Source organism: Hemicordylus capensis, chromosome 3 (assembly GCF_027244095.1).
Source record: "Hemicordylus capensis ecotype Gifberg chromosome 3, rHemCap1.1.pri, whole genome shotgun sequence".
In the NCBI taxonomy this organism is placed as follows: domain Eukaryota; kingdom Metazoa; phylum Chordata; class Lepidosauria; order Squamata; family Cordylidae; genus Hemicordylus; species Hemicordylus capensis.
Window position 1 is genome coordinate 15,202,205 of NC_069659.1, and position 14,392 is coordinate 15,216,596.

At 42.6% G+C, this 14,392-nt stretch overlaps 1 protein-coding gene across 12 annotated transcripts in view; it reads right to left on the reverse strand.

Annotated features, from left to right (window-relative positions):
- Positions 1–14,392, reverse strand: part of SYTL2 (synaptotagmin like 2) — a 126,660-nt gene that overhangs the window by 37,592 nt on the left and 74,676 nt on the right. For 9 of the 12 annotated variants that reach the window (XM_053304268.1, XM_053304269.1, XM_053304261.1 and 6 more), the window contains 3 exons: positions 9,806–9,954; positions 3,869–4,004; positions 662–743 (listed from right to left, as the gene is read on the reverse strand). In XM_053304268.1, the coding sequence (XP_053160243.1) occupies positions 662–743; positions 3,869–4,004; positions 9,806–9,954 (367 nt within the window). Of the gene's footprint in view, positions 1–661; positions 744–3,868; positions 4,005–4,144; positions 4,258–9,805; positions 9,955–14,392 lie in introns of those variants that run through there. The other 3 variants (XM_053304267.1, XM_053304271.1, XM_053304270.1) reach the window with 3 other exon arrangements.

Sequence of the window (14,392 nt, forward strand, 5' to 3'; positions counted from 1 at the left end):
TGCACTCTATGTGGGGCTGCCCTTGAAGACGATTCAGAAGCTTCAGCTGGTCCAAGGATGCTCGTGGGTGCAAGTTGCTTCATGAGTGTCACAGCCATCCTGCGGCAGCTTCATTGGTAATCTGCTTCCAGGCTAGATTCAAGGTGCTCTCTTGACCTTTAAAGCTCAACACGCCTTGGAGCTGGGGCACCTGTCGGACCGCATTCACCCATATGAACCTGCCAGGGCGCTCCGCTCATCATTTCAGGCCCTGCTCATGAACCCATCACTAACAGAGATCCAGTTGCAGAGACAGGGCCTTTTCAGTTGTGGTCCCTCAGCTTTGGAACGCCCACCCTGAAGAGCTTTGTCATGCTCTCTCCCTCAGTGTTTTTTAAAAAACAACTAAAAAGACATCTTTTTAAAGAGGCTTTTTAATACTCCATCTTTGGTTATATCTGGTAGGCTCTTTAGTTTTTATAATTCTCAGTTTTTAGCTTTTAAAATAACTTAATTTGAAACTTAATTCTGATTCTGGTTTTAGCCTGACTTTTAACTTGTTTACTTAATTTGGTTAATTTTATTACTTTTATTTTACATCATATCTATTTTATTGTTGTGAGCCGCCCCAAGCAGTAGCGTATTGGAAGGGAGGAGTATAAAGTATTTTAACTAAACTTACCTTTGATGGAGAGACGGTAGACTTGCTTGTGTCTTCCTGGGGCTTGTCTAATACGTTAGAGACTGCACTGAATACCTTGGGACTGAAGAAAAAAGGGGGAAAAACCAACCAGCTCATTACTTAGGGTTTGTCACATTGGCTTAAAATACTATAGTTTATTTACAAGAAACCCTAGGCATTTGTATTATGGGAGGGCTCCCTACCCCACCCAGGACACTAGTGAAGTCTCCACCAAGATTATGAAAACTGACCACGAGGACCTGTGTCTATATTCTGTTCTATATGACAAGTTTACAAGGATTATCAGACTTGGGCAAAACAAGACATTCCACCAGGGCAACACAGCTCAATTGGACTCAAGAAAGGGATCAATTGTTCCAGCTTATTGGTCATCTTGGACACGTGTGCTGGTCTCAAGTCAGTGATTTCTCCCTCACACGATTTCTTCACTTTTTTTCAGAATGCTTTTTTATGCATTGATGGGGAAGCAGGAAAAACTTTACTTGTAAATATCATGTGATTAGTTTAAGAAAAAAGTTTGTGAAAAGAAAATTCATGAATGGCATGCCAGCAAAGTATATACTCTGCAGATTCCCACATTAAAAAAATCTTGGACAAACAAGGTGGTCTTCAGAAAGCACCTGCAAAACACTGTAAGGCATGCGCATGTGCGCGCGCTCACAAGTTTTTGGATGTCTGCTCAGTTCATTTTAGATCCCACTCAGGCTGAATCAGAAAGGCCCCATTCTGAATGCTGGGGCACGCACACTGCCTTGGTACTGCTGCCCAGAACAAAACTCATTCTGCACAGAGATGAAAAAATTTAGAGGGACCAGTGCTGCAAAACCTTCACATATAGAAAGCAAGTACTTATAGCTCTAGTCAAAGCGATGGGGACAAAACACTTGCATGTAACAACAGGAAGACTGAACAAACTGAAGCAAACTCCAGAGAAGTTACACTGTCAGTCAACTCTGCTTTCCAGAGATTAGTAACCTTTTGAGTATGGATGGCATTTGCAAATGTGGGAACACGTCTGCAGCTCAGGTGTTTCTCCTGGATTCCATCTTACTTTTAGATTGGCCATCAATGGCTGCAATTCAAAGCATATTTTACCAACTTCACTCAATTCAACAGTTTGGGCATTCACCTGGAAAGGTGAAACCTGACAGACATTGGCCATGCTGTTGCATCTCCAAGCTCGGCTATTTTATGCATTCTGTAGATGGCTGCCCTGAACATTTTTTGATGGCAGCATACCATCAGTCTCTATTGAATTCTCTGCCACAGGATGTGATGACAGCCACTAGCTTGGATGGCTTTCAAAGGGGCTTCAACAAGTTCATGGAGGACAGTTGTATCAATGGCTAATAGTCTCGTGGCTAGCCACCTTCAGCCGCAGAGGCAAGAAACCTCCAAATACCAGTTGCAGGGGAGCAACAGCAAGAGAGAGGGCATGCCCTCGCCTCTTGCCTGTGGGCTTCTCAGGGGCATCTGGTGGGCCACTGTGTGAAACAGGATGGTGGACTGGATGGGCCTTGGGCCTGATCCAGCAAGGATGTTCTTAGGTGTGGTAGGGTTTATGGACTGGAGACAGGTACAGTTATAGAGCTAGAAACATGCCCATGTGAAACACAGCTATATGGTAACAATGCAAGTTGGCCAACTGAAACCAAAGAGGCCTGAAGGAAGAGACCACCTTCCCGGATATTTTGTTTACATGGATTCCTGCATTCGTTTCCACATTCAACTTTATGTAGTGCACCTAGATTACTCATTTCAAATATACTTTATCTCCACACCAAAGTAAGGTAAATATTATAAGGAAAGTAGTTCATGACTATACCAACCCGTCCCTCACATCAAACAAGGGCGATTCTCATTTATGTACACCGGACTGCACAGTATAGATCTAAGACACATTCCTTTCCGGCTTGTAATAGCTATAGGCATGGATGGGGCCTAGAGTTAACATTTGTTTTTGAAAAAGAAAATTTTTTATTTCTATTTCTTTATTAGAAACATTTAATATACCGCCCACTCCGAAGACTCTGGACGATGTACAAAAACATGCAAAGCAAGACAGCATTAAAATTACATTCTAAATTAAAAACTAAAGTAACTAACAAAAAGAAAAAACCAATAGGTAAACTTCAGGGCAAAAGCCTGGCGAAAAAGAAAAGTCTTCAATAGAGATTTAAAAATCAACAAGGAAGGAGCTAAACGAATCTGAAGGGGAAGGGAGTTCCAAACAAGTAAGGCAGCAACCGAAAAGGCCCTTTCACAGGTCCTAGCGCCCTGAACCTCTTAGAAATCAGGAACAGACAGAAGGGCCATCTGAGAAGATCTGACCAGACGGGATGTAACTAGATGGGAGAGGCGGGTCTGTAGGTAGATGGGCGCCAAACCCCAAAAGGTTTTGAAGGTCAAAACCAGGACCTTAAATTGAACTCGGAAGCGAATAGGCAACCAGTGCAATGACTGCAGGAGAGGTGTTACCCTGTCATATTTTCTGGCACCCATCTGTTCAAAAATCTGTTCAGCATGGGAATTACCAGATATTACATTACCATAAGGCTACATATTAATATCTGTACAAGAATGTAGCTATGACAAAATGAAATTTTCAATAGATTAAAATAATTTTAACATTTCCTGATTGTAAAAAATATGGGAGAGCTTTTATATATTTACCGTATGATGCTGGTCCACCATTAAATAAGACACAGGACATACACAGCAGTTTTCAACCATTTTGCTTTCAGATGTTACTCTTATTTTTAGTCATGTCATGGAAGCTAGCCAATAGGAATCTGCAACAGCCATATACCATCTGTGACTGCCTTCTTGAGAACAGGAATTGTTCACTTTGAATTACACCAAAAGCCTGCAGAGCTAGTATGAATGGAGTCCAGACAGGACAAAAATAAAATAAAATAAAATAAAAATGTACAACGAAGCTATCAAAATAATTCCTAATCTCTTAAAATACTACCTCTGTTTCCAGCTTGAGTCTCTCATAGGAAGACAGCTTAATCTTAATTGTAACCCACCTGAAGCCCTTGGGATATGTAGTAATAAACTGAATACAAACAGATAACAAACTTCCAAGGAAAATGAAAATGATAAATGGATTCTGCAAATCTATTATCTGGTCAATGCGTTTAAACAAAATAAGTTATCATCCCGTTTCTTTGAACATCTAACCTCTCACTAGAATTAGATTCCCTTTCCGTCTCTTCTATGGCACCAAACAGCTCTGGTGGCATAAACACTTCTTTTTTATTGACGTTGTTCACCCAGCTGTTCTTGGTTTTGTCCGACTTGCTCCGATTCAGCTCTGCTAAAACATAACAGACACAAAATCAGTGTGTGTGTGTGGCGGGGGCGGGGGGAGAGGTTTTCTAGTTGTTGTTGTTTTGTTTTAAATTTTAATCATAGTGTTTAAAAGCCTCTCTCTTTGTAAATCATTTACACACTCACCCACACCATATTTTTTATACATTTTGGTTCCTTGCACTTGGGACATTAGCCCCCGGAGGCCTCAGCCTCAAGGAAAGCACCGGACCTCTCAGCAGCAGCAGCCAATCCTAGACTGCTGAACACTGCATCATAGACATTCCATAACTGTCACCGCAGCTGCTGTACCTTTCCTATAACATCAGAGCAGCCGAAAAAGGCAGAAGCCGAAACATCCTGCCTGTTATATTTCTGTTATGGCCCCTCCCGCCCCCAACTGCTACCACAGAGCAACCAGGGACCACCTTGCTCTGAGGGGAGCAGAGAAAGAAAAGTGAACCTAAGGAGCTCACCATGTTTAGATATAAATATGTGGCTTGATGTACTGTTCTTTCTTTAAGCATTTTTGTAAACTGCTTTGGGAGGTTTGCCTGAGAAGCGGTATATAAATGCCTAAAATAACCAACAATAAATCTATAAACTAAACAACTAATCTATATAACTTCTTTTTAAAAAATAACTGCATCCTTCTGGGATCCAAATAATATTTGTATGGAATTCTGTCTGTCATCTGTCTGTCCATTTCTGGCCCTCCCTTCTCTTTGGGAGGAGGAAGGGAAAGTTTGTTTGTTTGTTTTAAGCAGCAAACAGATATTCAGACAAATAGCTTTCTGGATCCTAGCAGGATACGGTTAACCAAAGAAAGGTTCTTCTTTATCAACAGCAATTAGCGTAACAGAAATATAGGCAAGATAAAGCAAAATGTTTCAGCTTCCACCTTCCTCAGTTGCGAGCGCACACACACTCACACGCATTCTAATTAAAGAATATATACACAATGCAATAGCTTATATTTTCAGTATTACATTCTCTGAGCATAGTTAGATTTCAGCAATTTATAAATTAGGAACTGAATTCCAAACACTTGTCTGTGGCCTGATTTGTCATTTCCTGTAGCTGTTTCTAACAGGCGAGGTTTAGTATTCCAAACCTTTCATTTTCAGATTTCTATAGAGCAGGGATAGATACACTTCAGGCTTGTAGAATTCTGTTTCTTTTTAAATAGGACTCTAAGATCCACCAGCCACAGGCAGGCAGTGACAAGAGCGGGAGGGTTAAGCCAGATGTAAAATGGTGCTTCAGCAGGGCAGAGCTAGTTACCTGCTGCACTCCCACAACACATTTACTGAGATAAGCAACATATATACATGTGCAAATCTACATCCAAGTTACTTACAGAGTGGCAATTCTAACACAAAAGTCTAAAATGGGTCAGCAGAGTTGCACCAAGACGCAGCCAAAGGCAACCAATGAATCCTCACATTTTACAGGAGGGGAATACTGAGGCCGAGAGAAAAGCAGTTTGCACAAAGCTAGGACAGATTTTTTGTTGTTGTTGTTAACCCGCAATTGTATTTGCACTTGTAAAAATACTCAGATAAGAACCTCTGCTGATTGACTGCAAGTCACCCAAAACCTACCTGCAGATGTTGATCTACCTTCTGCTGGCCCTACTACAGAGGCACCATTTTACATGCGGCTTAACCACGCACCACTATTTTGCACCTGACTCTAGTTGGTGGACCTTTAAGTGCCAGTAAAAAATATTAAAGATCTCACACAAGCTTGAAATGAGTCCACTCCTGCTCTATAGCAATTTGGGGAGAGGAGATGGAGGGAGAGGGAGATTTGGAATATTAATGAACAAACCAAACCTTTCACAAACAACTCTGAGAGAGAATGGGACAGACCACAGAGAAATGTTTGAGGAACTATTTATAAAATTATTAGCATTTTAACTATGTATGCTCTGACAACCTAAAACAGGAACAATTAGCTGTTGCATTGTACTTGTATTTTACCTGTTATACCAACCCATAATTAAACAACTGCCTTCCAGTACTGTGGTCAGCATGCTCAAGATTCTAAATGTTGTTACACATAATGTGCAGCAACACATATTTTGAATGGCTGCATCATTTAACCACATTAAATGCTTTACAAACTCTAGGAACAATCCTCGGGCATAAATTCAAACGAAATGAATGGGACCCCTGCAAGAGCGCAGACGCCCTCTTACATAGCTTCTATTCATTTCAATGGAACTGGACGGCAGGAATGGTTGATGAATTGTTCTTTTTACCAAGTTTAGCCTCACAGAAACTCTAGGAGGTAAATTATAATGGTTTCCTCTTACAGATAAGGAATTGACATTTTAAAAGGCAGGTGACGGGGAGAGAGGGAGGGAGGGAGGGAGGGAGAGAACTACAATGATCCAAAGTGTCTTAAGTGTCTTAAGAAACACAGAAAGGGCAGGCTCTCTGCCATCCACCCCTTCAGTCAACAGTGGAATTGTTTTTCAGGAGCCCTTCTCTCTCTAAAGGTAAAGTGTGCCATCAAGTCGATTTTGACTCCTGGCGCCCACAGAGCTCTGTGGTTTTCTTCAGTAGAATACAGGAGGGGTTTACCATTGCCTCCTCCTGCACAATATGAGATTATGCCTTTCAGCATCTTCCTATATCACTGCTGCTCGATATAGGTGTTTCCCATAGTCTGGGAAACATACCAGCGAGGATTCGAACCGGAAACCTTCTGCTTGTTAGTTGAGCATTTCCCCACTGCGCCACTATGAAATGTTATATTTCATAGAACATTTTTTTTTTTTGCAAGTTAATACTGGATGCAACGTGAGCAGGCCTTTGAACCTTGCTATGAGTTTTGTGCCAACTGGAAACCCTTCCAGCCAACCCCCATCTCTGAATTGCCGATTACTACATTGAAAGCTGCCTTACACCAAGTCAAAGCCCTGGCCCATAAAGCACTGTACTGACTACACTCACTGGCCGAAGCTCTCCAAAGTTTCAGGCAGGAGTCTCTCCCAGCCTAGCCTGGGATTGAACCTGGGATCTTCTGCATGCAAAGGAGATGTTCTACCATTGAGTTATGGCCTCATCTCCAATGATAAGCAAGTATTTGAAATTAGTCCTCTCTGTGGTTGAAGTAAAATATCATCAGACTAAAGTGGCTCTCAGCCAACTAGATGGGGTCACCTGGCCATTTATAGAGATTAACTTCACATGTTAACCACAAGTATCCTAAGAATAGTCGTCAGTACACTGCCTTGTTCAGTGTTGTACGTTCATCCTAAATACTTCTTCAGTGGAACGGCTCAGCAATTACGTTGTAGAATTATAGTCTTGCATTCTTAAAGAAGAGCAAACAATTTACATTTGCTTCAGTGAAAATTTATTTATTCGATTTCTATACCGCCCTTCCAAAAATGGCACAGGGCGGTTTACACAGAGAAATAATAAATAAATAAGATGGTTCCCTGTCCCCAAAGGGCTCACAATCCAAAAAGAAACATAAGATAGACACCAGCAACGATCACGGGAGGTGATCTGGGGGTGGATAGGGCCAATTACTTTCCCTATGCTAAATAAAGAGAATCACCACGTTAAAACTTTGCGAAGTTAGCAGGGGTTATTAATGGAAACAACAACAATAGAGAAATAGAAATTTACAATGGATTTCATTCATTCATTCATTCATTTAAAGATTTAGTAAACCACCCAATCCACAGACTCAGGATGATGTACAAAACAAGAGTAGTATCTGAGATTTAAAATAAATAAATAAACGGCCAATTCCTTTGCAGAAAAGGAATGACTTCAATAAGATTTTAAAGGCTAAAATGGAAGAGGCAGCCAAATCTGTGGGGGTGGGGAGAGAGTTCCAGAGTGAAGGGGCAGCAACAGAAAAAGCCCTTACACAGACCCTAGTACTTCGGATCTCATTAAGACCAGGGACCAAAAGAAGAACAACCTGAGAAGATCTCACAGGACAGGACAGGACTGGCTGGAGAGGCGGTCCTGAAGGTAAGCAGGCACTAAGCCCTGAAGAGTTTTAAAGGTGAGAAGAGAACCAGCACTTTGAATTGAAGTGGTATATTTATATACCACTTTTCAACAAAAGTTCCCAAAGTGGTTTACATACAGAAATTAAAAATAAATAAAGATGTTTCCCTGTCCCCAAAGGGCTCACAATCTAAAAATAAACATAAGACACCAGCAACAGCCACTGGAGGGATGTTGTGCGGGGGCTGGATAGGACCAGTTGTTCTCCCCCTGCTCAATAAAGAGAATCACCACTTTTTAAAAGGTGCCTCTTTGCTTAGTTAGCAGGGGACAATGCATTTATAATGCATGCTTGGCCACTGAGTGAACTGGTTCAGACCATACCAAGGGCCTCTGCATGAGAAGCGTGCACACGCATATCTCCTCTCACCCACTCAGTGCACCATTCTATCCCACGTTCATGTGGGGGGCAGAATGTCCAAGCACTGCCGTAGCAGTATTTAAGTTGTGCATTTAGGGGCAAGTTGATGTGTTCCTTCTGCCTGCCACCCCCCACAAGACTATGTGAGGATGGGATGATTTGTGCCGGATGTGTGTCTCTGTGTGTGTGTGTGTGTGTGTGTGTGTGTGTGTGTGTGTGTGTGTGTGAACACACAAACACACACTTCATGCACCAGGGTGCTTTCCAGATTACACCCTGCAACGGAGTCACAACGATTCTCTTAAGTGTGCAGTCCCTACACTGACAGAAGGGTGCCGTTCATATTCCCAATGCCTCGTTTCAAATTTAATCACTGCAATATAGTGCTATGACGTCATATATCCAGCGTAAAAATGCTGCTTTTCCCACGGGTTGTTAGTTTTCACGAGACTGCTCCCGCTGCTGTTTAGGTTTTGAAAGCGATTTGCCTGAACAGAAGCATTTTGCTGCTGTTGAGCGGCTAATCTGGAAAGCGCCCAGGTGCTGGTATACGCTGAACTAGGCAATTGGCGATAAGCACGCTTGTAGATATCCAAATATGGATATCCATGAGATTGCCACTGAGTGGGGAGGTAAATATTTGGAGAGGCCATAGCTCAGTAGCAAAGCATGTCCCAGGCAAAGATCTTGGGTAGCAGCGCTAGAACTCATTTTGGTTATCATTTTGGTTGCCCTCTTCTGCACCTTTTCCAGTTATACAATATCCTTCTTAAGATACGGTGAACAAAGCTGCATACAGTACTCCAGATGTGGCCACACCATAGATTTATATAAGGGCATTATAATATTAGCATTTTTATTTTCAATCTCCTTCCTAATGCATCCTAGTATGGAATTAAGCCTTTTTCATAGCTGCTGCACACTGAGTCAACACTTTCAATGAGCTGTCCACCATGCCCCCATGATCCCTCTCCTGGTCAGTCACCGACAGCTCAGATCCCATCAGTGTATATGTGAAGTTGGAGGTTTTTTTGCCACATTCGACAATAAAATACTATATGAGAGAGACTGACATTTTTGAAACCAGACAACACATTATATAGAACTGAGAAGCAAGAAAGTGCAAGACAAAGTCTTATTATGGTGGACTTGGTTTTTATTCTAAAAATTTCTACATTCATCTGGCACCTTTTGGACATATATAGTCCAATGTGTCAATTGCATTTAACAGATTGTAACCTCACATGTTATATTCTCGACAGAAGCTCTTCACAATATACAAAGCATCCTTCTTCACTTAAAAAAGCAACAAGGCGCACACAAAAGATCAGCCTCCTGCCATATTCATTCATACACACACACACACACACACACACACACACACACACACACACACACACACCCTACCTGTTGTCAATGGCTTCCTTCTCATGGATGCTCGAATGATGTCTGCTCCATGAATTTTATCTCTGTGCCTCTTGGACTTGGCGTCATAAAACCACTGCCCACTCATATTCTTTATCTGGCTGTCATCTTTAACTTTTTCAGGTAAGTGCCTGGAAAAAGCATTTCAAAAGACAGTTATGTTTTCTTTCAATAGCAATAGCAATAGCACTTACATTTATATATCGCTTCATAGCCAAAGCTCTCTAAGCGGTTTACAATGATTTAGCATATTGCCCCCAACATTCTGGGTACTCATTTTACCGACCTCGGAAGGATGGAAGGCTGAGTCAACCCTGAGCCCCTGGTCAGGATCAAACTTTTAACCTTCTGGTTACAGGCGGCAGTTTTACCACTGCGCCACCAGGGGCTCAGTGAGGTGTTTAATAAGACTGCAATGAAAAATATCTGATTGGAGAAATAGTATGCATGCATGCATACTTTCCCCCGCCCCCAGTGTTTGTTTATTTTAATTTATTTACATTTAATTCATTCATTCCTCTTGGCAGTTTTCCCCACAGAACCTCCACCCTCATCCCAAACTGTGAGATCCTTTGAATGGATGCTGGCATAAATGGACCTAATCTAACAAGATTCTTCAACGAACACTAGGAATTAGGAGGAAGCATACAAGCACAAGTGGAGGGGAAAACTGGGGGCATTTATGTCCCTCTAGACTAGAAGCTGACAGAAAGTAGGTTGAGATCTACTGGTAGATCTCTGGGCAATCTGCAGTAAATCCCAAGGTTTCTGACTGCCAATTGTTTAACAAAAGACTACCACATTTATTTCTATGTTATGTTGTGGTCATGAAGAAAGCTTGTGGAGGGCAACCAGGAGTGGATTTTTGCATATAAAAGGACTGTGAACTCAATTCTAGAACTAGACATGTATCCTGGGGCTGAGCGCATGCCCAGATACCCTTTTTCTTAATTCCACATTTATGTCCTCCTCCCCCTTAAGCCCCTATATTGCTTCTGGCTCTAGTTGATGGACCTCAAGTTCCCTTAAAAACCAAAGCAAATCCCAAAAGTCTGAAGCCCACCCCTGCTTTGTACCATACATTATTTAAGAAGGTTTTAAAAACTGCATGTGTGCACACCTGTTCGTATAAGAGAAACATTGCCTAACATGCAAACCTGTCTTGCACCAGGACAACGCAAGAATTTGCACACACTTCAGAAGTTTGCAGAGCTGCGGAAGGTTGTGCTGCTTTGCAATGTTGTACAACCACTAGTAAAAGACCTTCCCTGAGACATATATACAAAATTGTGCAACGTGTCAACATATCCACTAGCAGAAGGACAAGTTTGGGCAGACATTCCTTCCATTGTGCAATGCCCTTGAGCTACATCCTTGCACTAGCATGACAGAGGGTAGGGATAAACGGAGAGTTTTCACAATGGAGGGAAGTAAGAAGTGGGGTCCCCCAGAGATCTGTACTCTGACCAGTGCTTTTTAATTTATTCATAAATGATCTAGAAGTTGGGGTAAGCAGCGAGGTGGCCAAATTTGCAGATGATACCAAACTCTTTTGGGTAGTGAAATCCAAAACAGATTGTGAGAAGCTCCAAAAGGATCTCTCCAAACTGGATGAGTGGACGACAAAATGGCAAATGTGGTTCAGTGTTGGCAAGTGTAAAGTGATGCACATTGGGATGAAAACCCCCAACATCAAGTATACGTTGATGGGATCTGAGCTGCCGGTGACTGACCAGGAGAGGGATCTTGTGGTGGTGGTGGACAGCTCCGTTGAAAGTGTCGACTCAGTGTGTGGCAGCTGTGAAAAAGGCCAATTCCATGCTAGGGATCATTAGGAAGGGGATGGAAAATAAAACCGCTAATATTCTAATGCCCTTACACAAAACTATGGTGCAGCCACACCTGGAGTACTGCATGTAATTCTGTTCACCACATCTTTAAAAAGGACATTGTAGAACTTGAGAAGGTACAGAAGAGAGCAACCAAGATGATCAGGGGCCTAGAGCACCTTTCCTTTAAGGCAAGGCTACAAAACCTGGGACTATTTCGTTTAGAAAAAAGACAACTGCGGGGAGACATGATAGAGGTCTATGAAATCATGCATGGTGTGGAGAAAAGTGGATAGAGATAAATTCTTTTGCCTCTCACATAACACTAGAACCAGGGGTTATCCCATGAAATTGATTGTCAGGAAATCTAGGACCAACAAACAGAAGTACTTTTTCATACAACACATAATCAACTTGTGGAATTCTCTGCCATAGGATGTGGTGACAGCCAACAACCTGGATGGCTTTAAGAGGGGTTCGGATAACTTCATGGAGGAGAAGTCTATCAATGGCTACTAGTCGGGGGGGCTATAGGCCACCTCCAGCCTCAGAGGCAGGATGCCTCTAGGTACCAGTTGCAGGGGAGTAACAGCAGGAGGGAGGGCATGCCCTCAACTCCTGGCTGTAGGCTTCCAGCGGCATCTGGTGGGCCACTGTGTGAAACAGGATGCTGGACTAGATGGGCCTTGGGCCCAATCCAGCAGGGCTGTTCTCAGGGGTGTAGCAAGGTTGGAGGGGGCCCAGAGACAAGATTTTAAAATGGGCCTCTCGCTAATATACACACACACACAAACTTCACAATATATCGTGCACTCACACTCACATCCCCATTATGAATACGGTGAATATCTAGTTCACGTTGAATCTAGTTTTTTTACTCTCTGCTCCTGCCAGTCTCCAAGAGACTCAACATAATTCATAGGGGGTGCAACATGGGCAGGTGGGGAGTCATGTGATGTGCCTCTGGGGGCCCCTCGAGGCAGTGGGGCCCCAAGATGACTGCCTCCCCTTGCCTAATGGTAGTTACGCCCCTGGCTATTCTTATGTTCTTATATGAATAAATGTGATTGGTTACATGGGAACTAGAATTCTAGCAGCTAGACAACATACAACTATGACTTGCCTTTTTATTTCTCCATATTTGTCCATCATATGAACTCAATAGATTTTAGATATTGTGAAACAGCATCCCAAACAAGAAGGATTTCTAATGGTTTTGTTCTGCCTCCAGGGCCACCAGGTTTTTATCAATGGCTGCTTTATGGAACACGTGGTCAAGATACTATAAACACCTCAGTGCATCATTCTTTTCCACAATGGTGCAGAGTTTAGAAAAACATTAATGGAGTTTTTGCACGCCTGGAGAGCTTGGGAACTTCTAAAGACTTTGCAGACCTCCCCCCCCACCCCCGCCCAAAGCGGGAGGGAATCCAATTCTTAACCTTGAATGAACAACAAACGTAGTCCCCTCTTTTCTAAACTAAAGAGCTCCAGATGCTGTAGCCTTGCCTCATAAGCATGGTGCTCCAGGCCCCTGACCATCTTGGTTGCCCTCTTCTGTACCTTTTCCAGTTCTACAATTCCCTTCTTATGATACAGTGACAGGACTGTACGCAGTACTCCAGATATGGCCTCGTCATTTATTTGTATATTAATATAAACATTCTTATTTTCAATCCCCTTCATGATGATCCCTAACATGGAATTGGCTTTTTTCACAGTTGCCGTGCACTGAGTCAACTCTTTCAATGAGTTGCCCACCATGACCCTGAGAACTCTCTCCTGGTCAGTCACCGACAGCTCAGATCTCATCAGTGTAAATGTGAAATTGGGTTTTGTTGCCCCAATATGCATCAGTTTACATTTGCCTCTCCATGGAATAGCCAGATCTACATACAGGAAGTGGCAAACCCCTGCTTCTATTTACATATGATGCATCTCCTCAAGCCCTGTAAAAGGAAGCAGCAGGAGGCTACTGGCAGGCTAGTCAGCAATTCATGGTAGAAGTGGCTTGGCTAGACTTTTTAGCCCTATTCAGATATTATGCTACACAAGTATACAGATGCGCATTTTATTTTTTACTACGTATATTTGTACAACACCCCAAACTCAGATTAGAAAATTAAAACAGTTTAAAAGCACAACTCTAGTTAAATAGGTCTAGTAACAACTAATCTGCCTGTTTTTACTATCCCTACAACTGCAGCCACCTAATGGCGCAGTGGGGAAATGACTTGACAAGCAAGCCAGAGGCTGCCGGTTCAAATCCCCGCTGGTATGTTTCCCAGACTATGGGGAACACCTATATCGGGCAGCAGCAATATAGGAAGATGCTGAAAGGCATCGTCTCATACTGCACAGGAAATGGCAATGGTAAACCTCTCCTGTATTCTACCAAAGACAACCATAGGGCTCTGTGGTCTCCAGGAGTCGACACCAACTCAATGGCACACTTTACTTTACAACTGGACTAAATTTGGTCCAAATTAGACCATTTAAACCTCAGTTTACATGTCCGCCATCCTAAATAGGCTGGATGACATCAACACCAACTACGCCATTGAGGTGTCCCAATGTGTCCCTGCAACGGTACCAAATGTGATTCAAATCAGTTAGGTGGTTCACAAGTTAGCCCACTTGCGCCTCAAGCATTTACATGTCCGTCATTTTGAATCAGGGTAGATGATATCCTCACAAATTATGCCATTGAGGTGTCCCTAAACTGTACCCAATTTGGTTC